This window comes from Lycium barbarum, chromosome 9 (assembly GCF_019175385.1).
Source record: "Lycium barbarum isolate Lr01 chromosome 9, ASM1917538v2, whole genome shotgun sequence".
In the NCBI taxonomy this organism is placed as follows: Eukaryota; Viridiplantae; Streptophyta; class Magnoliopsida; order Solanales; family Solanaceae; genus Lycium; species Lycium barbarum.
In genome coordinates, this window is record NC_083345.1 from 115,468,806 (window position 1) to 115,494,688 (window position 25,883).

The following is a 25,883-nucleotide window of genomic DNA, read 5'->3' on the forward strand; positions in this document are numbered from 1 at the left end:
AACTCACAAGCTACCTCCCCACATGCTTGAGAATCTCAAATGGCCCAATGAATCTCGGGCTAAGCTTGCGCCTCTTCCCAAACTTCATAACACCCTTCATGGGTGAGACTTTCAACAACACTTGCTCTCCCTCCCCAAACTCAAGATCTCGGACCTTTTAGTCTGCTTACTCTGTGCTGCCAAAAGCTTAGTTTGAATCACCTTCACCTTTTCTAAGGGCTCTCTCATAAGGTTCGTACTCCAAGGTCTTACCTCAAACGCATCGAACCAATAAATAGAAGACCTACATCTTTTCCTATACAATGCCTCAAATAGAGCCTTATCGATGCTCGAGTGGTAACTATTGCTATACGCGAATTCTACCAATGGTAAGAACTAATTACAATGACCATTGAAGTCTATCACACAAGCTCGGAGCATATCCTCAAGAACCTGAATAGTCCGCTCGGACTGCCCGTCAGTCTGAGGGTGGAAAGATGTACTAAGGTCTAACCTAGTACCCAATTCCTCATGCAGATGCTTCCAAAACCGAGATGTAAACGTTGTGCCCCTGTCGGACACGATGGAAATAGGAAACCCATGTAACCTAACAACCTCACCAATGTAGATCTTGGCTAATTTCTCCGCGTCATAAGTTACCCGGACCGGAATAAAGTGAGCAGACTTAGTCAACCTGTCGACAATAACCAATATAGAATCAAACTTCCCCAACAGCTTTGGAAGACCAAACACGAAATCCATTGCTATTCTTTCCCACTTTCACTCAGGAATGGGCATCCTTTGAAGTGTACCCCCAGGTTTCTGATGTTCATACTTCACCTATTGGCAGTTCAAACACTGAGCAACAAACTCCACTATGTCACGCTTCATCCTAGCCCACCAGTAATGTTGTCTCAGATCTCGGTACATCTTAGTAGCGCCAGGATGAATGGAATACCTCAAACTGTGAGCCTCTACTACCTTTGAGTTTCTATTAGTTCATTCTACCCTTGGGAAGGTTCTATTCGGTAAGGCGATCCAAGATTTTCCATAACGACCGAGAGGGTCATTACACATCAAATAATATAATTACAATAAATATTTTTAAATAAGTAAAATTACATAAAAAAAAATAAAAGAAAACTGTAAATAAAAGAAAAAATAATATTATATATATATATATATATATATATATATATATATATGTGTGTGTGTGTGTGTGTGTGTGTGTGTGTGTGTGTGTGTGTGTGTGTGTGTTTGATCCTCACAAAATACTAATTAAAGCAATCGATTATACACCACTTACAATTTGTAATTATATGTAGCATAATTTTACAAGTATAAACAATAAAATGAAATAAAAGCTATTATGAACTGCAAAATAAACTTTAACATCTTAACTTTCAAACAATGAAAAAATCTCAATTTTTTAAAACAATATTACTATCAAACTATTCATTTTATCTACCTATAAGCAAACAATCAATAAAGCTTTATCAGTATTATAATTAAAATGTAACTCCCTCACGAATAAAATAAAATTACTTTCAAATAGATAAATAATAAAATATGACAATTTTGATACATAGGACAAAAGATCAATGATAAGTGAAAATGTACAATTCGGTTGTGTATTTTTAAAAGAAATATTAAGTGATATTCACCCTCACGATGTTCTGGAATAGTAAATATGCAATATTACGACTTGTTATTTGAGTTACACCCAATCTTCTTATTTCTATACATGAAAAACTATTAAGTATCATTCATTTGTTAAAGAATTATGAGAGTCAATGATTTTAATTAAAGAATCTAACATATAGTTTGTGTAAGAACTGTTAGGCGAGCCCCGAGCATTGGGCGTTAGGCATGTTTAAGGCATTCAGTCGGGCGCTCAGGGCGTAAGCCTCACATGAACTAAGCCTCGCACGTGAGCCCGGGGCGTTTTACCAGTGCCCCCCCCCCCCCCCCCCCCCGAGACGAACCCCAAGACGAGTCCTGAAACTGCCTTTTAAAACGCTGATCAAAACTTGACTTCTAGTATGATCATAAGACTCATTCAGTCCCATGAGAAACTACCACAACTTGTGTAGTTGAAAATGTTCACTGTACTGTTTGGACTCTGGACAAGGACATGAAGGAGGAGGAACCAATGCACCAAACTCATCCCATAACTCCTTAAGTCTAGTGAAGTATACTGATACGGAGGAAGTACCTTCAGTGAGAGCCACAATCTCCCTATGCAAATAGAACGCAGTAGAAGCATTAACCTTATCGAATCTCTCTCTCGGATCTTCCCACACAGCGTGAGCATCAGAACCGCAAATCACAGCACTAACCAAATTCTTTGAAATTGTGTTCATAATCCATGATAACACAATCGCATTACATCTATGCTAAAGCTCATGGAAACTAGCATCATAATTTTCCTTGCGACAGGTTCCCAAAATAAAACCTAGTTTATTTTTGCCTAACATTACAATTTTCAGAGATTTACTCCATAACGAGTAGTTTTCAGAACGTTGAAGCTTTACAGAGATGAGAACTGAACCTTGTGTATCTGAAGGAAGAATGTAAAGAGGATGATTATGGTGTACGTCACAGCTTGCTATGAATTTTGATTCCGAGTTTGACTTGTAGCTCCAATTGCGCCATTGATGGATTCATCTACTGGTGCCATTGTTAAACCTTGATTTGAAATAATCTAACACAAACTACACTCAAATCAACTGAAAATTGATGAAGAAACTTGAATTTAAATCGATCGAACTGAGATCGCAAAATCGCAAATCACGAGTTTTCTACGAATTAAATCGCACAGAAATTTCCTACGAACGGAGAGTTCATCTCAACTTCAACTATACTGAGCTAATAGCAGGTTTAACTTGGATGCTCTGATATCATGTTAAGGAGCTCAGATATGGAAGCATTAATGGAGATGAAATCTTAGAGAGGAAGAAAGGAGAAAAAATATCTCGTTATGTGTACTGATGAAAATGAAAATGTACAACTGTATATCCTAACTGCCTAGTGTGTGTATATATGTGTATATATATATATAAACTTAAGGGACATACTCACTAAAATATCTAGCCAACTAATCAAGTGTAACTAACTCAACTAATTCTAACTAATTACATTAGTGATTTCACTTAAGTTACATCACTGGGCACACAGTCTTCTACAGAAAGTTTTGGAATAATTACAAATTGAAGATAGTACATTAAAAAAGAAGAACCCGGAGAAAATTCATGCTCATAGAGAGATTTTAAGAAGATAAAGACTAAAAAAAGTGCCTCCTAACTCTACTGCCAAAGAATGATCAACATGCTAATTTTTCAAATAACGGTTGGAGGCTTGGAGCCCTACCAAAACTTAATGGTGATCTCAAAAATATTATAACAACATATATTAGTACAAGATTTAGTAATCAAAATATTTTCAAAAATATTTGATATTTTATTTTCTTATTTTTGCTTCAAATTATTATTATTATTATTATTATTATTATTATTATTATTATTATTATTATTATTATTTTGTGGGCCGGGTCGGGTCGGGTCTAAGTGATGGGGCATGGGTAATTTTTGTTAAATGGGTAATTTGGGCTGATTTGAGATTTTTCATCCATTCAGGGGTATATTTATGTACTTTGGCTAACAGAGAGGTATATTCGACTACTTTGACTAATAGAGGGTATATTTGACCAATAAACTAAAGTAGAGGATATTTGACCCTTTTCCCTACTTTTAAAGTATTTTTCAACTTGTATGCATAATTTGAGCCAAAAATAGTGAGAAACTGCTAATCAGATAATTTGAATCGACATAGAATTTAAGAAATAATTGAAGATTTTTAAAATTTGTGGTTTAAAACATATCATAACATTTGTTTAGTTATAAAACTTTAGAACTTATAACCTTAAATATGCCTAATAATTGTATAATTATAAAAAAAAAATCCCAATAATAGTAAAATAAAGAAATAATTTCGATAATATACAATACAACATAAAATATTACATTCATGTAGCCATATTTTAAATTTACATCCGCATAATCATTTTTTTTTGTTTTTGCAACATAGTTTATACACACGATATATAACACTGTACACTTACAGTAGACAGTGTATAAACCTTGTATAAAAGTGTATAAAGGGCAATTTCAGGTAATTGTAGAAATATGGACCATTTCAGATAAGTATTTTCTCTAAACAGACATAGGGTGTTATTTTTCCAAATGAAAAATAAAAAATTAATTTTTTAATTTTTTTTTTTAATTTTGAAGTGTATCATTCATCCTAAAATGGGTGAAAACAGAAAACACACAAATAAGTCTGGTTCGTGAAGCAAGAAATATAAATTGGAATTTTCATTCAATTACAACAATCTCAAGTTATGTTTCGAATTGAGTTGTGGGTGACATTCTTGATTTCTCAATTGTATGTTTGGTTTTTTTAGAACTTTAATTTTTATGTTCTCAATTGTGGCTATTGATTAATGAAATGATTTAAGCAAATATTTCAATAGAAATTAAAAAATGATTTCAAGGAGGATGAAACACATATATAATACTAAGAACTGAACCCCCAAAATCCAACATCTTTTCCTTTTTTGTATACTTGAAATTGCGTAATTATGATTGCACACTGCTCGATCTGATTCAAAAAGAGTGTCCACTTAGCTTTTATTTTTTGGTTCAAAAAGAGTGTTCACTTACCAGATCAAGAAACAATTAACTTTATTCATTCAAATTTTCCCTTATTAAGTATTAAGTGATCAAATCTCAATATATATTTAATTAGGGGTAGTTCAGTTAAATTATCTATTTTTGCCTAATCTTTGTAGTTCCTTTCGTTGAGTTCCTATTACTTTTTGTTGTCTCTTGTACTTCGATTACCATATTAGATTGCTGCATTTATTGTTACTTATCTTCATAATGCTTATTTATAGTATTTTGCCATGGCTCCTTTACTTTCATCAATTCTTGTTTGGCCTTTTTGTCCTTCCGTTTCTTGAGCCGACGATCTTTCAGAAACAGTCTCCCTACCTTCCAAGGTAGAGATAAGGTCTGCGTATATTCTACCAGACCCCACTTCATGGACTACACTGTGTGTTGTTGTTATTGTATCTATTTTTGCTTAGGAGTTGATATTTTTTTAAGGGGTGTGTAAATAGTTAAGTGGACACTTTTTTTGAACCGGAGGGAGTAGTAACTTTGTATATGGAGACTAGTGTTTCTTTTGATAACCGTGGTGTTTAGGCCAGCTTGAGCGCACGTGGACTTATTTCACTGGTTACCTGCTAGCTTTGTCCACCGGCATAGGTACGACTTGTAAATGCTCGATTCGGATCATTGGTAACTTGGCGTGTTTTTTCATACCAACTTGGCGTGTTTAATTAAGAAATTCTTCGACTTATCATAAAGAAAATTCTGACAATTGGGTGGGGTTAAATAAGGTATCTGTCTATTTGATAGGAAACTAACATTTTTTCTTATATTATATGACGTAAGAGTTTTCTCTGTAACCTTCGGATTAGTTCTTTATTAGAAACCTCAAAAATTTCAGTAACTTAGTGACTTTTTTGCGAGACTATTCCCATCTACACCTTCTTACTAGGTTTACTTGTTATCATGATTATTGCTTGGATTTTTTTATTTTTTTTGATGAAGTAAGTTGATTGTATTAATAACAAAAGCATCAAACAGATGCAGATATTACAAAATAAGGGATTGAACAGCTCCAGGCTAAGAGGCAAAAAGAAAGACTATCATAAGGTTAAGGAGCTGATGAAATCAACAAAAAGGTCGGCATTATACACAGGAATAAGGTTAGACCAACAAAAGAGAAACCAAACATCTGGCAGTTGAGATGCCATCAGAGCACCTTTGGTTCCTTTCAATCCATAGGCACCACAAAATAGAGGCAGGAACCATAGACCAGATTTTTCTTGATGGGCTTCTCAACTTTCCAAAGACTCCAAACAATGCTTGGCATAGACCAATATAGTCCAAACAGAGAAAAAACATGGACCATAAATCTGCTGCAATAGGGCAGTGAAGAAACAAGTGGTTGACTGTTTCAGCACTACAGAGACACATCTAACATCTATTAGCTAGCTGAAACATCTTCCTCATGAGATTATCTTGTGTTAAACATGCATTATTGCGAGCTAACCAGCTGAAAACACAAACTTTTAGGGGGCAGTTTGATCTTCCATATAAGTTTCCAAGGCCACTAATCAATCAAATCTTTGTTAGAGCTCAAAACCTTGTAGTTAGCACTAACTGAGGCCTCATTCGTTTTCATTAAGATTAAGATGTCTGAATCTGAATGCAAATCTGAATGATTAGGATATTGTCTCTATATCTGAACACTGAATGATTAAGACTGTTTGTTTTCAACATCTGAATGTGCATAATGTATTTATTTAAACATAATAAATGTACAATTAAAAACAACGTAACTAAATATTAGAAAATAAATATATATAATATAAAAATATTATTTGATAAAAATATGAAACATTTATGTTTGCTAGTAATGGTGGAGATGCTTTGTCGTGATGGTGGTGATAGTTGTGATGGTGGAGCTAGTTGATGTTAGTAATTGACGGTGTTGGTGGTGGTGGTTGAAGAACGTCTGGTGCTTGACGAAGGTGTTGGTGGTAGTTGGCGGCAGCACTAGTTATGAAGGTAGAGGTGGTTGGTAGTAAGGATTGGCTGTTGTGGTGGTGGTGACTGATAGTAGTGGCGGCGATGGCGGTGGTGGCTGTTGATATAATTATAATGATGGAGGTGGTAGGTGTGATGATAGAGGTGGTTAGTGGTGGTGGCTAGTGGTTGGCGGCAGTGGTGATTGTAATGGCAGAGATGGTTAGTGGTGGTGGTGTAGGGTGGGTGGGATGGTGGTGGTGTGGTGGGGTTGGGGGTTGGTGGGGTGGGTGTCGGTTGGTGGTGTTGGGTGTTGGGTGAGGGCTGGGGGTTGAGCTAGTGGTAAAAAATATCCATACAAAACACCTCTTAATGATATAAGACTTTGTTCTAGATCTTAATGATTAAGACCTATGTAGACCAAATAAGTGTTTAGATCTTAATGTAAACAAATGCACTTAATGGCCTAAGGTCTGAACCATTCAGACCCCCTTTAAAGCCTGAGTATGTTCCTCCCCTGCTGCTGCCCCAACTGAGTGCTTTGATGGTTTAGCAGCCTATTCTGAATACAGCCAAGAAGAGAAACAAGGTCTTCAATCTCCCAGTCATTCAGGTTCCTTGTAAGGGACAAGTCATTGAAACTGGAAAACAACAATTGTAGAAAATTGTTTGGGAAAACAGAGAATTTGAATAAAATGCAAATTGTGGATGGATGATTAAGACTACCTTTACATTAGTTTACATATTGTCTCTGCTTGTATAGTGGACAAGTTAATTGTTCTGTTTGCAGCATGATTTTGTTTTATTTGCAGCTTTCTCGGTTTCTTCACTGTCTCAGAACTCATGGATGATTTGCATGATGTGCAAATGCTTAACTCTTGATGTTTGAATTCTTGGTTGATATTCATTCTCTATGGCTATCTGTGTCTTTTCAAGGACAGTTACAAGCTTTTGATCTGGTAATTGGTCTCCCTGTAGGTTCATTTCCAGTTTCCTGATTCGGATTATCTTGCACCAAACTTCACAATGGTAAGCCAGAGCTTTTACTCCTGTTAATTTTTGTCTAAAAAACATTAAGCCCTTCCCTGTTACAATTGGATTTCCCTTATAAATGATACTCAGTATCATTGTGTTGTCAGTTTGGCTGGCCAACAAAGTCTAATATATGTACCATTCTTCTATATGTACTCAGAAATGCATTTCAATAGCTATTATATCTGATAATTGTTTTTTATTAGATTTGGATCTCGTTTCTACTCTTCAATTATACGAACTTGAAAGCCTTATGAGTTTTTGTTGCATCTCTGTATGTTTTTATACATGCAAAATTTGCTTGCAAAAGAGAAGAATGCAAAAATGGTAGATCTTCCTTGTAAAGCAGATTCAAAAAAACATGTTTAATTGATATTCAGGCTGGAGAGAAAGGATTACTGGTTTGTCTAAGGTTTCCTCATTTTTCTTATTAGGTGTGTGTGGGAGAGGGGTTTTAAGATATCCATAGCAGCATTTGGAATGATTCGAAAGATATATGCTACTCAAGCTAAAAGATGTGCTGGTTACTAGGTTATCAGCACACTCACAGTAATACAATTTCATGGCACTAGATATATGCATTACTTTGGTAAATAGAATTGGATGGGAATGGATTTAGTATAGTTTTTCTCTTCTCCATTTCTTTTATTATTCTCATGTGAGTAACTGTTCAAGTATTTGTAGTCAGTAGTCATCTAAGTTTTTGTGTCGTAGCCAAGGAGACGGGTCATTTGAAAAAAGAATCAAGACCCAATCTTGGGTCTGTTTTCCGGTTCAAGTTCTAAGAAAAATATTCAAAGTTTCCATTTTTGATTGAATTCCGTCTAGTAAGCCTCGAGATCTTCCAGATGCTGTTGAGAATTGTCATTAACCAATCATGTATCGGACGCACCATCCCTTGAAGTAAGTAAAGGGCGCAAAGATGCGGATTTGACCCGCATCCTCTTTCTTTTTCTTTAAATAGAGAAAGTGGTGGCTAGATTCGCGTTCCCTTTCTAGACTATCAAGGATTTCAAAGATCTTTCATACTGTGCCCAATCCCGAAATTGGTTCTATACATTTCTACCCTGGTACAATTGTTCATCTCGGAGTTTATTCTTTTCCACTTAGAGAAGCTATTTCTTCCCTTACAGTGGTATCCTGATCTATAGTGTGACACCTAGGTAAATCTCATCTCGACAAAACACAAGAGAGATGCTGGGTAGATAAGGAAGTAACCTAGACCCTAGTGATGCGATTTAAAATCTTGCAGGCCTAGGTCCAAACGGATCACTAGTGGGCAGGCTGTTACGGATGGTATCAAAGCCACTCCACGTGCAACCCTAGGCGACAGTGGGGAACCTCAGCGTTCATGGGAGTTTAGGTGCATTTCATATCTTTAAGATGATGGTGCGCAAACCTCAGCGAGGATGCTGAGTCCCTAAATCCCACATCGGCAAAACATGGGAAAGAGATGTTGGGTATATAAGGATGCAAGCCTTACACCTTAGTGATGCGTTTTAAACCTGTGCGAACCTAGGCAAGGTGGACAATATTACTAGCGGACAGGGCTGTTACATATAGGTGGAAGAAAATTTGTGCTATGGTCATATCCCCTCAAGCCAAGAGGAAACGGAAACACAATGAAACATAACAAATCAGAAGAATTGTGCTTGGATAGAAATTCTTGCTTCCAACACAAATTCCCCATTGAACGTGGTTATTTTGGGTCATAAGCTTGAACGGTGTCCCAGTTTTTGGAAATGAGTTCCTTTTCTTTTTCCATATACTCTCCTAAACATAGTGGTTACTACATATTTAGAGATGTTAAAGCAAACAAGACCTAATCTGAATATCACACTAAGAATTCATGTTCTTGCCACAGGCTGCGAAAATCCTTGCTAATTTAATTGTCATGGGCTCTACAATATTAGCGAGGTCTTTTGTTCAAGCATATCGTCAGGCACTGGCAAGTAAGTATCTAACCTACACGTTTTCCTCTCATCTTGCAATAAATTGATAAGTGACTAATCTGGAGAGTCTGGTACAAATAAGCATTGTAGCAACTATTGCAGCATTCTTGTTTTTTACATCTGACATTGTTAATTAAACATACCATGAATCAGCAATGAGCATTTCTTTACACTAACGTTTCATTCCAAAAAATGGGTCTATCAATTTATTCACCTCATTATGTCACTTGAGTATCATTTGGTCTGATTATCTTGCTCTGAGGGCATAATTCATTCTTATACTTCATCCCCAAATGATGGCAGATGCCTCTAAGAATGGGGTTGCTCAAGAAGCAGTACAGAATATCAAAAGAGCTAGTAAAACGATGACTGAAGCAGAGGCAAGGCGGATTCTTGGTGTCACTGAGAATTCATCATGGGAAGAAATCGTGCAGGTTTGTCTAATGTAATGATCTTTTTGTATTTGATGCTGATGTTTGCATTACGCGTGACCTCAAATTTGCTTGTTCTTTCTGTAGAGATATGATAATTTGTTTGACCAAAACGCTAAAATTGGAAGCTTTTACCTTCAGTCAAAGGTTCATAGAGCTAAAGAGTGTTTGGAAGCAATTCACCAACCTAAAGAACCAGAGGAAAAATAAACAACTTTGTTCAGAATGTTTAATGTATAGCTCTGCTGCATAGTTGGTTTACCAACCTATAGTCAGTTTGTAGGATTTTGTGAAAAAACTATAAATTCTTTCTGGTGGAGGAAGCATTTTTTTTTTTTCTATAGTAACTCGAGGTTCCTATTCAAGTTTCACCAGTGGTATCTGGAATATACAAAAACATTGTACAATAGCTGTATTTATAAAAGGTTAACCACTTATCTAACTGATGTAAAGTGAATGTCACTTTCCACCTTCAGTCTGGTAAATATTCGAGGAGATGATCGATATTGCAGGAGCAATTTTGATCTTGTTAGAGGGAAGTATAAACTTTCAAGTGCGTGGAAGTTGGAACAAGTATATGTTGACTGTGTCTTGAATTTTAGTGGACTGAAAAGGTGGGAATCTATATTGCTATCGAAGGTTGAAGACCAGTAAAGAAAAAACTCAGGATCAGACATATTTGACAGTTCGCAATCAGAGCTCAATCGCTCACTGATCGCAGAAGAAGAACTGCAATGCTATTGTGGTCAGAGCGCGGTTGTGGAAGAAGTCCTGCAGGTCACGTCATGCCAGCGGGCAGCTTGGTTAGAGCGCGATCACTTGACGTAAATTTGAATCCTGTTATATTTTTGTCTATTTTCAATGCCCATTGAACATGTATGTTTGGGAAATACTTGGATATTTAAAAAGAATTGTAATTGGGCATATCTTGTATTGTTTGTTTCTTTGATTTTGCAAAACTCTCTCTGCTTTTGCACGTAGGTTTGGTTGACTCTTGTTAAATCTTTGTGCTGTTTTTTTTTTCTATTTCTTTTGTATATGATTGTATGCTAGTTAAGCACTGGTATTCTGCAATAAAGTGCTTATGTTACTTGGTTGATCAGAAATTTTCTCCAGCAACTTTTTGTATTTGATCATCAAGAAATCCTCAAGGGCAGCGGCACACGGTTCGAGACATTTTTCTCTAGCAATATTTTCCCCTTTTTTTAGCGATCCTTTGATTTACAATCAAGAAATTGTAATGCAAAGCTTGTGATGCGGTGACTAATAGTGCAAGGATTGTTATCTAGTGGGTAATAATGCACGGATTGTTATCTAGTGAGTAATAATGCATGGATTGTTATATGTTGAATTAGGGGTATACATGGACCGGGTTGGTTCGAATTTTTCAAATACCAAACCAAATCAATTGTGTTGGGTTTTTAAATGGGTAAACTATGTATTTATACATATTAAGGAGAAATGTTTATGAAACGCGACGATAGTTTTCTATTTGCAAAACATAACATTACAAAACCTATACAAATACACATTCTACTAAAAAAAAACCATTCCAACACCCAAATGGCACCACCGCTAATGGTCATCTCGCCGGCGAGGGTTCCGTCCATCCTCCGACGGTGGAATCCAGCGGAGCTTTGGCAGAGAACCGGCCAGATCTGGTGGCGGAGGGAAGAGGATAGCCGGGGTGGTGGCGTGGTGCTGCTAACGACGGTGCTTCAACGGCGAAATGCCGGAATAGGCAAACACGGCCAGATCTAAATATTTCCAGTGAGCATGAAAAATATGTGTGAATCGTGTATGAAAGTTGTATGAATATACGTACTGTATTCATACACTAATCATACACTTCGGCGTGGTGCTGTTAACGGCGAAAAGTCGGAGCAACGCCGGATATATGGTGGCAGAGGGAAGAGGGAAGAGGATAGCGGGGGTGGCGGCATAGTGCTGTTAACGGCGTTGCTTCAATGGCGAAATGCCGGAAGAGACAAACACAACCAGATTTGACTATTTTCCGGTGAGCGTGAAAAATATGTGTAAATCGTGTATGAAAGTTGTATGAATATACGTACTGTATTCATATACTAATCATACACTTTTCAGAGAAAATAAAATTTTCTAGACTCAATATACTTGACTTCATACAGTATTCATACACTGTCAAGTTTTGTAATTATTCTTTATGTGTTGTAAATAAGGAAAACTATCATCACGTTTCGTAAATATTTCTCCTTAATATGTATATATATACGTAGTTTTCCCTTTTTAAATTTATAAACCAAATCAAATCAATAAATTCGGGTTTTTCGGGGTTTTTTTTTTCCGGAAAAGTCTTCATACAAAACATATAACTTTTCTTCAACTATTTCTTTAGTCCTAGTAAAATACAACTATATAATTAAGATGTTTCTTAAGAAAATTACACAAAATGTGAGATGAGCGATGACATTGTATTAAAATATTGAACAAAAAAGATAATAAAATCGGTTAAGAATAAATATTGCTAATTACTAAGCCATAAAGAAAATGACCAAAATCTAAAAATACGAAGTCCTGCTAAATAAGTACGGCTAATAAGTTTAATTACATGACAAAGCAAAAAAATTAAGTTATGTATGTTCACTCTCTAAACCAATTATGTAAAAACTAAAGAATAGATATCCAACATTATTGTCATTCCTAGTGTTAGAATTGAATTTCTTTTGTTAGCATTAGTGTTAAGTTAGTTTTGGTTTGGACTTTATTTGAGCTACTAACATCCATGGGATATAAAACTTATTGGCATTCAAAATTCTAAGTTCAAGCTTGAAATAATATGACAAAAGAGAAAAACTATGAAAAACAATTAAGAAATATTTATAAATTACATTACAAATAAATATTTTTATGTATAAAATATTTTAAAAATTGAATACATATAATGTCGGGTTGGTTTGGTTCGGTTTGACTTTTTTTTAGCTAAAACCAAACCAATTATGGTCGGGTTTTTTTTTTTTCCAACACCAAACTAAGTCAAACCAAACCACTAGTCGAATTTTTTCTCGGTTTGACTCGATTTATCGGTTTGGTGTGGTTTGTCGGTTCTCTTTGTACACCCCTATGTTGAATAATGAATCAGGATGTTCTATAGGGATTGCTCAACTTAATAATATTTTTATGTTAAGATACTCTTATTCATGTCTTGTTAATATGTGTACTATTATTTTATATTTCAGCCTCTCTACCTCCTAAGACAGGGATTAGGTCTGTGTACGCTCTATCCTCCAAGACCTTACCTGTGGATTACACTGAGTAGGTTGTTGTTGTTGATTCTAGCATAAGTTATGTCATTTTAGTAATACGACATTAGGTTTTCAATATTAAATTATACTACTATAACTAAGCTTTAGTCCTAAACAAGTTGGGGCTGACTTATGTATTCTCACTGATCATATTTCATCATTTAAATTCAACTCAGGCAAACATTTTCCACATTTAACTATGCATGATCTTATTTCACATGTTATCCTGTATACAGTAATAAATTTTGATTCTAGCATAAGTTATACCCTTATTAGTATAATAATGTCGGATTTTCAGTATTAAATCTTATAATCTTGCATTAGTCATGTGGAGATTTTATTAGCATACAATTTTATACCAAAAGCAAATGCTCTATAAGTAATTCAGAGTTTTTTTTTTTGTCGAGATTAAATCTCCTATTCCTCAAACCAAACAACCCTTTATTTTACTTCATCTATAATAAATGGTGAAGCATCAAGAAGTTGAAGATCTCTTCTATCTTCTAAATATGCCTTAGTTTAGCTCTAACAGAAAAACAAAACAAAGCCATTAGCATCACTTGGACAAAAACAAAAACAAAAAAGAGAAACTAAAAGAGAAAAGATAGAAAAGGACATGTTTTCATCATGCCCACTTTCTTTCTCAATTCTCATACCATAAACAAAAAAGAGAAAGTAACTTTCATTCACTTTCTCATTCATCATTCCATTCTCTATTACCAAATTCAGGTCTATTTTGGAGTGAGAGGAAAAAAAGAACAGATAAAGATGTTAAGCCATCAAAGTTTTCCTTTTTTACTTTTTTGGACCCATATGTAGTGTGTCATCAAAGAGCCAATAGTTGAAGACTACATGTAGAAAGAGGTTAGGTACTTACAAGCTACTCCAAAAGCATTAAAGCCCTATGCAGATAGAAAAAGAAATTAAAGTTAAACCACTTGTTTAACAAATAAAAGTAAGATTGGGAGTCTTTATTGAAGTACATAAAGTTACTTCAATTGAAAAATCTTTCTTTAATAATTACTTCCTTTATCATTTTACCTCCATATTGTAATATAAAGTAAGGACTAGTCTAAAATGAGACTAAATTTAGTGGAGAGGTCGACAAGAATCGTACTTAACTTGCGACGTAATTGTTGTTGCATTATAAAATAAGGACTACAATTTAAATGAGCAAATTAATTTTTCGGGAAATTTTGAAGTTTGTATAAAAAAATATTCTTATGATCTTGATAATTCCATTTTCAATTAATGAAGATAAAAATCATTCCCTTTGATTCTTTTTACTTGGCTCTTACTGTCCTGATACTCGCCTTAAGAAGTTATTTATTAGGGGTTTGTTTTACTAAATTATCCTTATTAATTATTCTTTGAAATTTTAAGTTGCAGTACTAGTACATTATGTAGTTGCTTAATAATAAGAGTGATTTAAAAAAAAAATCTCTCTTAATTTGCTTAAATAAATAAATAAACATTAATTTTTAATATAAAGGACACGTAGAAAAAAGAACAGACGAAGTACAATAATTCTCTTCATTTGTTTTTTCAAACATTATTTCGATATTTCAAAAGTAAACATTTGGTTCAACAACTGGTATTTATAAATACTAAACTTCAGTATTTAAAATATTGCTAATAGTGAAATAACGATTTTCACTCACAAATCTTCTAATGTTTTGTCTAAAAGTGAAATTCATATCTACACATTACTTAACTTTCCGGAATTTTCTTCTGACTTCAATTTTCTGGTACTCTTTTCTTAAATTTAACTTTGAATATTCTTTTCTTAACTTCAACCATATTGTCCTAAAGCCTAGTGATTATTTCAATTTCTAATTGAGCAACCTTTATTCAACACGACATTCAACTTTTAAGTACAACTTTGGATCTATAGCAGCCTGTCAAGGGTCGGTGCAAGTCCCAATCAAGGCCCACTTATTTACAAAAATAGCCTCAATGTTTGTCCTATTTGCGTATTGACCCTTGATTCTTTTTTGGGCAAAGGTGCAAATATACCCCTCAACTTTGCGATTTAGAGCAGATATATCCCGTTAAAAAAGTGATGTATCTTGCGGGTACAAAATGATGCAAATATATCCCTGTCCTTACACAAATAATGCAAATATATCCTTTTCGCTAACGAGATTTTTTTAAAAATTATTTAGCTTATTCATGTGGCTTTAAAAAAAAAAAAAGTCTACCTATTTTTCTTTAGTAGACATATTTTTCTAATGCCACATTGTAATTTTTTTTTGGTGGTCGGGTCTGGTTCATTTAAAAAAATATCTCTGTGGCTTTGAAAAAATAAGTCTACCCATTTTTTAAACGAACCACACCCGACCTACCAGAAAAAAATTATTATGTGGCTTTAGAAAAATATGTCTACTCAAAAAAAATGAGTAGACTTTTTTTTTAAAGCCACATGATATTTTTTTTAATTAAAAATTAAACTAAATGATTTTTAAAAAACTTCCGTCAACAAAAAGGGTATAGTTGCACCATTTTGTAACGGCAGGAGTATATTTACACCACTTTTATAACAGGAGGGTATATTTGTTCTAAATCGCAAAGCTGAGAGGTATAATTGCACCTTTTCCCTTCTTTTTTTCAATTATTGGAAAATGAGCCAAAAAATACAAAACACCACAAAAGCCTTATCTCTCCTACTTGGCATGTTATGTCATTTTAAAGCTCATTTTTTTAATCAATAAACCTATTTAACTCATATTCATCAAACCCATTTAACTTAACCCATATCTTATACCCGATAAAAAATGACTGGTTAAAAAGCAGCAAAGGAACGAAGTTTAGCTCTAACCTATTTTTTTCGATTTAAGTTAATATAAAGGTGACAGATGTGAAATAATAGTAGTAATTTAATTTTGGCTTAATGCATATGCAACCCCCTAAACTTGTCCCTTTTTTTTTTCATTTTGACACTTCAACTAAGTGTTATTCCTATTGAACCCTTGAACTTGGCCTCAAGTGTGTCTATCAAACACAATCCGACTTATATAGTAGTATATATAGTGAGTTTCATTTTTTTTTTAGTCTTGCATGTGAATGTCAATCGCAACCTACGTGAAAAATTCAACCAATTAAAACACTCCATCTATTTTAATCATATACATCAGATAGGAAGAAGTGTGCTATTGTGTTATACAAGTGAAGAACCACCACTTAAACCAATCAAATAGCAAAACTGGAAAATAAGAAATCAAAATTGGAAACTAAAACTGAAAACTAAAACTGAAAAATAAGAAACCAAAACCGGATAATAAAAATCTAAAACTGGAAAATAAAAACTGAAAAATCAAAAACTAAAAAATAAGAAACCAAAACTGGAAACCAAACTGAAAACTAAAAAATCAAAATCAAAAATTAACATCTGATGTGTATAATTAAAATGGTTAGGGTGTTTTAATTGGTTGAATTTTCCCCATAGAATGTGATTGACATTCACGCGCAAGGCTAAAAAATTTAAAACTCACCATATATGTTATGTAAGTTGGATTGTGTTTAATAGACACACTTGAGACCAAGTTTAGAGACTCAATAGAAACAACACTTAGTTGAAGTGCCAAAATGAAAAAAAAAAAAAAAAACAAATTTAGGGGGCCGTATATGCATTAAGACTTTAATTTTTATAGTGTCTGAAAAATGAAGAGGTGCTAGGCTTAGCTATATATTTGGGTTCTCAATCTTCCGTCATGAAATGAAAGATTATGCAGTAGAGTCTAACATGTAATTGCCAAGAAAGTAGCCCAGGTTGACTACACAGAATCACTTGCTAAATTTTTGGAAAAGCTCACCAACCTAAGTAAAAGTTGCATAGTTTTGAGTGAAGATCGATTGAGAACCCTATATAACTAGCGCACATCTTCATTTTTTAAGGCACTATAGAAATTAAGCTAATTATTTTACATGTGTCACCTTAATATTAACTTAAATTGAAAAAAAAAAAAAGTTAAGAGCTAAAGTTCCTTCATTTGTTGCTTTTTAACCCGTCATTTTTTATCGCGTATAAGACAGTGGCGGATTTAGGATTTTCATTCAGGGGGTTTGAAAAAACAACAAAAGCTAAATATAAAAAAGAACATTATTGATGGGAATCGAACTTAGAATGCTAGAGACAATTTTGAACAACTTGGACCACTTAAGCTAACTTTTTGCATATGCTCATAGTGTTCAAAAGCTAATATATGTACATAAACACAGAAAATCTATCCTATATATACACTGTAATTTTTTGCCGAGGGTATTCGGGTGAACACTCTCACCTCCACTTAGATCCACCCCTGGTATAAGATATGAGTTGAGTTAAATGGATTTGATGAATATGAGTTAAATAAGTTTTGTTAATTAAAAAATTGGGCTTTAATATGACATGACATGTCAAGTAGGAGAGAAGGTTTTTGAGATGTTTTGTATTTTTTGAGGAAAATAGTGATAGTCGAATGACTTCGTGGTCCTAAAAAAAAGAAAAGTGATTTTAAGAGATAATTGCCAAAACTTGGGTGACCATCTAGGGAATTAACTCAACCAGTTGACTAACGGCTAGGACATTTTTGAGCCAAAAATGTAACTTGGGTAAAGCTAACCTCTTCCTTTGACCTTTTTCTGTTTTTCATTTGTGTCTAGTACCTGTATTGGAGCTCAACTAAATCTAAATTCACGCTAAAAGATGGTACATTAAAGCGTAAAGTGGTTCCGTAACAAAGAACCTTTTGATATCATCACTTTCCAAGATGATGGACTCTCCTTTTTCGTTTTGTTTAACAACATGGAAAAAATTATGAATATGTACTATGATCGTATAAGGAAATTTAATAATATCCATATAGTTCTATCGACTATAACATGCGATTTACTATATTTTTTAGATTATCAAAACGTACTTGATATATCAAAACATATTTAATATATAAGTTACATGTTAGATTAATTAATTTAATCAGATGCTACAGAAAAATTATCCATCAACCATGCAAAAGATTAAGCTAAAAAATGTATTTTGGTCACATCAACCAAGTGGCTTTTTTGTGTTGATAGTGCCTATCACCATACGTATTCCTCTTATGGCAACAAGTATATTCCCATTGAAAGTTTGAACGAACTTGGTTGTAAGTTCCTTCTTCTTCTATTTTGATGAATAAAATTTAGTTAGTTCATGATATTAATTTATAAAATGAAAAAAGATTAGCTCAAGAATTATGTTTTATTTGGAAGAAAACCCTTTTAGTTCAACAAAAATACATGATTAGTTAGCTCAAGTTATTTAGTTTTTTCATTTCTACTTTTTGCTATTGTATTACATAAGGGAAGGAGAAGGAGGATTATGAAAAATTGATTATCGAATACACACCTCTTGTGTGATAGACACTGAACTATAAGCTCATTTTCGAAAAAAGGACAGGAGTTTGGTATTTCTTTACATTCTTTGTTGGAAAAAGTCATAAAATCTACGTACTGATTGAGAAAAATTAGTTACAAATTTAAACTTTTTGGAATCTTTGCAGAAAATTTAATAAAAGTATTTTGCTTATACAAAATTATAAAAAGTCAATTAGATAGGTCTTTGGAGAATACCAACAAGGTTTATTCATTTGTTCAATTCCGTCTTTTCAAAGACAAGGTTGGAAGAATTCATTTATGACTTAACTTTATTAATTAAGTCATAAATTAATAAATTCCTTAAAATACATTATGCTAAATATCTGACTATTTAAATTTCTTAAATATCAAAATTATCATTCTGTCTAAATTTCACATAAGTGAAAATAGTAGAAGCAATACGCATTGATGGTACATAAATAAAGTCCCATCAGTCTAATGCATTTATAAATTATCACCTTCCCAAAATAAAATTGGAAATTAAGATAGAATAAGAAGTTGGGTATCATTTTTGAAAGGCCAAAGTCATAGATGGACCCCTGAACTTGTTCTGATTTTTCATTTAGACCACTTAATTGAAACGTTGACCATCTGGACCCTCGAACATAAAATAAATTGTGTCATTTGAACCCCTCGTGCTAGCTGGGCACACGCGTGCAGTCCACTTGCAGTGACATGGAAAAATAGACCAATAAAAATAAGTCATGTCAACAAAAAAAAAAATTAAGAAAAATTAATTTTAAAATCTATTTAAATAATTTTAAAAAAATCTGAAAAACCCAACCCATCCTCTCCGATAGCCCACTTCACCGCCGCCACTTCCGCTGTTGTATCCGCCGCCCCCACCACCTCCACCGCCGCCGCCGCTGCTTCAAAATCTATTTAAATATTTAAAAAAATGGTGCCGTTTTTTGTCGGAGATTTATTTAAATAGATTTTGAAGTGGAGTAGCGGCGGCAGTGGCGATGGCGGAGGCAGTGGCGGCGGCGAAGTGGGCTATCGAAGAGGATGGGTTGGGTTTTTCAATTTTTTTTTGAATTATTTAAATAGATTTTAAAATAGAGTTTTTGTTAAAATTAATTTTTAATGATTAAAAATTTTTTAAAAAGAAAAAAATTGGTAACTCACGCTCTGTTTAAAGCATTGCACTGCACGCGTGTGCCCAGCTGACACGAGTGGTTCAAATGACACATTTTATCTTATGTTTAAGGGTTCAGATGATCAACGTTTCAGTTAAGAGATCTAAATGAAAAATCAGGATAAGTTCAGGGTGACTTTGACCTTTTTGAAAAGACTGCTCTTTAAAAATCTTAACGATTAAGAAAAAAAAAAACTGTCAAAAAAGTAGTAGATCCCAATGGTAATATAAATATTAAGGAAAGCAAAAGTTACAAGTTGGTGTTATATGTTTGCTTTTTTGCTTTTCAATTATTTCTTATTTATTGTTTTTCTTGGATATTGTGGGACTATGAAATGCTAGGGCAGAAAAAGGTTAATCAATGTGCAATGAATGAGTGATGGGAGATCTTAGGAATGAAATCATAAGACAAATTAAAGTCACATTTAACCCTCAAATCCCCCGCCCCCCGCCCCGCCACCGCCCCTCCTCCCACAACAAAAAAAAATTCCCCCCAAACCTTTTGTTTTCTTTTGTTTCTATGTTTATTGATCTATGTAGATTTTTGTTATTTAAACATTTAAAGTGCTTTCTGCAAACCAAAATCTTTTCTGAAAATAAAAAAGGAAATATCCTGTGATTGTTTCGATCCCCAAAAAAAAAAAAAAAAAAAAAAAAGATTATTCGTTTGTTTAAGAGTCATATTTTGATCATATTACACCAATTTCATTCAAAAACTAATACTGGAAACACTGTTTGAACTCAACATTTTTCATTTAATTTATTTCTCATGTAATTTAAATCACTAAATTTTATTTTATGATAAATAAATTATTTTATCCATTATGCTAAAAATAAAATAAATCCTTAATTGACAGACTAAACAAGTTATTAAATTTGGATTATAATACTTTTTCATATGCAACGAACATTTGGAGGAAAGTTTACAGAAATATTGATTTTTAGCATTTGATGTTACTCTTTTTCTAATTATAGGGATAATTTATGGACTTTATCTAAGTAAATAGGCTTTGATCTTTTGAGATAAAGTTCCTCAAATGATATAAATGCTAATCTTTTATAAGTTTTGTGGTACCTTTCAAAGTAGATCATGATTGAAATTACTCTTAGTTTTCTCAGTAAACGTATAATGATTTAATTTATTTCATTCTATTTTATTATTTTCATAACCATGTAACGTTATAATTGCTGTACTCATCTAATTAACGTTATAATTATTGTACTCAGCTAATTAAGTATTTTACAAATTGATAATTAATTAATTCCAGCAGCATCCACTTAATTCAAAAAATCCCACAGCTGTACAGCAGCAAAACAAATTAAGCCAAATTTCAAAATACTAAACAACCAAAAATAAAAGAACTTGTGTAGTTCTTTTTAAAATCACTTGGTATCCAAAATTCGTTAACTCAAGTAATTCAAATTATGTAGTGCAAAATTTGTTAAAGGAGAAAACATTAAATACGAGACCTTTATTTAAAAATAAAAAAGGATCATATTCATCTTACCACCATAATATCCTTAATGGTATCAGTGTGACATTTTCTTCCGTAAGAAGGTGAAATTCTTCGTTGAAATGGTAGAATGAATGGGACATACATGATGTGCATGTTGATTACAAAATATAGATAAAGATCAAATAAGATTATTATATTACAACTAGTACAATGATAATAATAAAAGCTCCAGTTGGAAAAGTAGAAACTTCCATTTGATATTTCTTTAATACTATACTAACCTTTTAATAACTTTTTACTATATGCTCACATGACCTTTCTCCCCCTTCTTTCTTGTTGTTCATATCTATTATTGGATAAGACGACAACATATACACACGTACATTCTCGAAGCACTTGATGAAAGCTAAGTTCATAAAGTTAGAAATTTCTACCAGCTTTTATTTGTTTTTAGCATGTTGGTTAGATACTGTTTTAGGTTAGCAGCTCTAAATTTTTCTGATATATACTCTGATTATGTAAAGAAAATTATTCCAGTAACGGAATTTTACTTGTTATACCATGTTCTTTACTCTATGTTCCAAGCATTGTCACATCTCAAAATTGGAATCAGATGTGATTGACATCTAATTTGTACTACCCATAGTGTAAGATCTTAGCAGAGCAGTAAAATCAAATAAAACTCTTATTTATAAATATTGAAAAACTGAATAAAAATTCTATTGTAACAACTAACAACGTCTGAACAACTAATTTATCACTAAGTCATTAGTCTCTACAGACTAAAATTTGAATACAAAGTTTACGGGACATTTAGGAATACTGAAAATGTCTAAAAGCATGGAAGATCTGATAGAAATTTAGCTATAGCTAGGAAGAAGCAATAGAACTCAACATTTTGATCTACGATTCTCATCACCTAAAAATCTCAACACCTGCCATACGAAGGAGGTAGGCGTAAACGGGCTAAGTACCACTGATAGCTAGGGTACCTGGTATGTCTCGTTGACAACTCCAAAGCAAGGGAACAAGACTTCTTTAGGCTAATCAAATATAATTAATGAAAGCGCGATAAAGAAGTACTAGTAATTTGTATATTTAACACTGAAATTTGTAAGCTAAAACTGAATTTGAGATCTCAGTTATATTCTAAATCTGATTTATTTGATAGCATTTATTCTGAAAATTAAAAGTCTCACAAACAATGACACTAGCAAGTGTGGGTAGTTGACCCTAGTTCTGGCGTCACTCACGCTTGGGGAGGTTGGTCACTTCTCTCAACCTGAAAAAATCACGCGTTAGCACCTGGCAGTGTGCAATAGCTAACCTTGGACTTCGAGATACTCACTCCTGGGGAGGTTGACTATTTCTCCCATGCGGAATGTAATCACATTTATCTGAGTCTGAACTGAATCTGATCAATACAATCAATTGCACACACAACAGGTAATTAAATCTAATTATGCAAATCAATTATTTTATGATATTTTGATTGTCTCTAAGCTTGTGTAACTAGTTTCATTCTGAATTTCCTTCTGAAGTATCTATAGATAACAGTTTGAATTCATCGAACTTAGGAGAGTATGCTTCAACTAGTCAAATCTTCACATAGCTGTTAATGGCTTCATATTGTTTCCACTCATTATAAACTCTCTTTGAACGAAGACTTCACAAATCCTAGGTTATGGGTCCCTTGAAGATTATTTATTGAATTCTTGGTGAAAATCTGAAATTGGGGGACTTAATGATGTTAACTAATGTTAATGTTTGCAGATCAACTCAACTCCGCGGCCTTACTTTAGGAGTATGTGATGAACCTTGGTGCATTTTTCTTTCTAAAGCTCTCTAAAATGCTATAGAAGTATTTGGATTTCTCTCTTCTGAAATTATTGTTAATATCCTATGAAATTTGGGCTCGGGAAAATCGTGTGCCATGCATGTGCATCACACCAGGCAAACCTAGAATTTCTCCCAAATATTGTGTGACACACATTCACAGTACCAGGGCTAAGTAGGGCTGGGCATAAATACCGAAAACCGAAAAACCGAACCGAACCGAACCGAAACAAATCGAACCGAAACTTCAACAAACCGAACCGAACCGAACTAGTTTGGTTCGGTGTTTGGTGTCCATTGTCAAAAAACCGAAACCGAAATAGCCGAACCGAAGTTTGATAAAACCGAACCGAAAAACCGAACGCGCACCGAAATTTAATACATTACCCAAAAAAATTAAGATAGTCCAGGCCCATTAAATTTAAAGCAAAAAAAACACAATTGTAATATGTCCTCTTTTGCATTTGTATCCCTAATTTTCCACTTCAATTGAAAAAATCAAATATCGTTAACAAAGAAAGGTAACTAGGATGTCTCTTTAGGATTAATGTATGTCCTTTATGCGTTTCCTTAATTATTCTTACGGTATGTATATAACATCTAGTAATCCTATGTCATGATTATAGTTTTCTGTTCTTGTGTATCCTGTTTGTTTGATTTTGATTTCAATTTATCAGTTTTATGTTTTATTGCTTTTGAGAATATGAATTAGTGTCAATGGAATCGCTTCTAATATTATATTAAAAAAAACAAATTGAAAAAACCGAAACCGAACCGAACCGAACTTTAAAAAACCGAACCGAACTAGTTTGGTTCGGTGTTTGGTGTCCACCTTCAAAAAACTGAACCCGAAATAGCCAAACCGAAGTTTGATAAAACCGAACCGAAAAACCGAACGCCCACCCCTAGGGCTAAGCCAAGATTTTTTCCAAGTGTTGTGCGACGCACAAACCAATGCACCGCTACATCGATCCGTTTCACTAAGTTTCACGTCATCTGTTAACATATTTCAAACACTTTATATCCTCAAGTGAGTTTCAACTAGTTACTAAATGTTACTGAACCTAACAGGTATCAAGTCATGTTTCTTAAAAAACAGTTACCACTTACCTGCATAATAGATAATTTAACAAATAGTGTAAAATAATATTCCAGTTGTTCCAATATGTCATTATTTCTTTATTAGTCTGTTTAAAAAAATAGTCATCCTTCTATATTTAGAAAATATAACTTAAAATTCTCATTTTACCCTTAGTAATTTACATTTATGAACACATCAATCTCATGATTTGTTTTTTTTTTAAAAAAATTCTTAAATTTATGTACATATACATCATCAAATTACATCACATAAATTGAAACACAAGAATTATACATTTCCTTAAAGAGTTAAAAGTGGATGTTATAAGCGATAAAGTTACCTTAGTAAGACCTCGCGCTCTCATTGCCTGCACTAGTACTTTACTGTTCTCTATGACCTAATTAACAAAAGCAACATTATCTTTTCAAGTTATTTTCTACAATTCCGTTTCACAATTTTCCATCAATATGTGATTACGAACTAATAGATACTATTTAGATTACGAAAATCACTTGATTTCTAAGGGATCTTTACACAAATAGCTGGCTAAATACATCGTTTACTTTTTCCTAACCAATATACACGATTATATACATATTATACATGAATAATATATCTATTATACATCCGCCGGATGCGACTCTTTTATCGGAAAAAAGAGAGTTACCTTCTGTGAATATTCCTGATTGGCTACTGATTCGTCACGTGATTTCTGTTTGGCCCTTTTTACACTTTGGGGTTAGGCATACTTTAGTTTTGGTGTGATAGGCACTTAGTGCGAATTGGATATAAGTGCGTCGTAAGTACAATGACATTGACTAAATTAAATAAAATACAGATTTTCTTTTAATAAATGAAATCTGAAATAACTCATGTTAAAACTGAAACTGAAAAATGTTGGTAATATTGTCACAATCCAAATTAGAAATTTTTACACTACATAAAAGCTCAATAAAATCCATAACAAAAAATAACTCTAAAATTTATTTTCTTATAACTTTTAGCTATATATATATATATGCAGTATATAATACATGCTAATTTTACATTAAGTATACACTGGTGACCGCTATAACCTATTATGGTTAAACAGATGAAATTTTCAAACTAGGGATCGTGACCGATACTCAACGAGCTCATCTCACCGGCAGACCAGTACTACTAATTGAGATTCAATTTATTCATAATAATTGAAAAACACATATAAATCATGCAGTATCAACTTACTTTTTTTTAGACATAAACGTGAACATCAAATTAATCCACAATATTCATTTAAGAATCTATCAAGTATACATGGAGTTTACAACTCTAGAATTTTCCCTAACATGCATGAAAGCCTAAATGGAAACGTAACGCAAATAGACAACCCTGGAACCAATTGTGGGACTCACCACAAAGTTTGTTTCAAACTTTGAACATTTAATTAACTTCAATTTTATGGTTAATAAAATTTAATTTGATCTCTTAAAACATACTAATAAGATAGGGTGGATCTACTGACTTAGGATGTGTTTGTTAGAGAAGAAAATATTTTTCAGAAAATGATTTCTAATATTTTCATGTTCGATAGATTAGAATTTTTTTCAAAAAATTTCTCTAGGAAAGCAAGTTCTTTAAAAATGAGAAAAAATGACTATCCTAGT

The 25,883-nt window shown here is 33.3% G+C and overlaps 1 protein-coding gene across 4 annotated transcripts; it reads left to right on the top strand.

Moving 5' to 3' along the window:
* Positions 1-6,998: 6,998 nt before the first annotated feature.
* On the top strand, positions 6,999-11,147 carry LOC132609542 (mitochondrial import inner membrane translocase subunit PAM16 like 2-like). 4 transcript variants are annotated; one of them, XM_060323587.1, is made up of 5 exons: positions 6,999-7,255; positions 7,614-7,664; positions 9,532-9,619; positions 9,923-10,053; positions 10,138-11,147. In XM_060323587.1, exons 2-5 carry the CDS (start codon positions 7,662-7,664, stop codon positions 10,258-10,260), a joined length of 345 nt encoding a protein of 114 aa, XP_060179570.1. In that variant the 5' UTR covers positions 6,999-7,255; positions 7,614-7,661; the 3' UTR covers positions 10,261-11,147. The 4 variants fall into 4 exon arrangements, with proteins under 4 accessions (XP_060179570.1, XP_060179571.1, XP_060179569.1 ...); XM_060323588.1 differs by having other exon boundaries at positions 6,999-7,224; XM_060323586.1 differs by having other exon boundaries at positions 6,999-7,664.
* The last annotated feature ends 14,736 nt before the right edge of the window (positions 11,148-25,883 follow it).

What these genes read in the sequence shown, in the direction of transcription:
- LOC132609542 (XM_060323585.1), top strand. Translation starts at nt 9,517, where the DNA reads ATGTTCTTGCCACAGGCTGCGAAAATCCTTGCTAATTTAATTGTCATG. An exon ending in ATATCGTCAGGCACTGGCAA is followed by an intron (nt 9,620 to 9,922) that starts GTAAGTATCTAA and finishes AAATGATGGCAG; the next exon opens with ATGCCTCTAAGAATGGGGTT. An exon ending in CATGGGAAGAAATCGTGCAG is followed by an intron (nt 10,054 to 10,137) that starts GTTTGTCTAATG and finishes TTCTTTCTGTAG; the next exon opens with AGATATGATAATTTGTTTGA.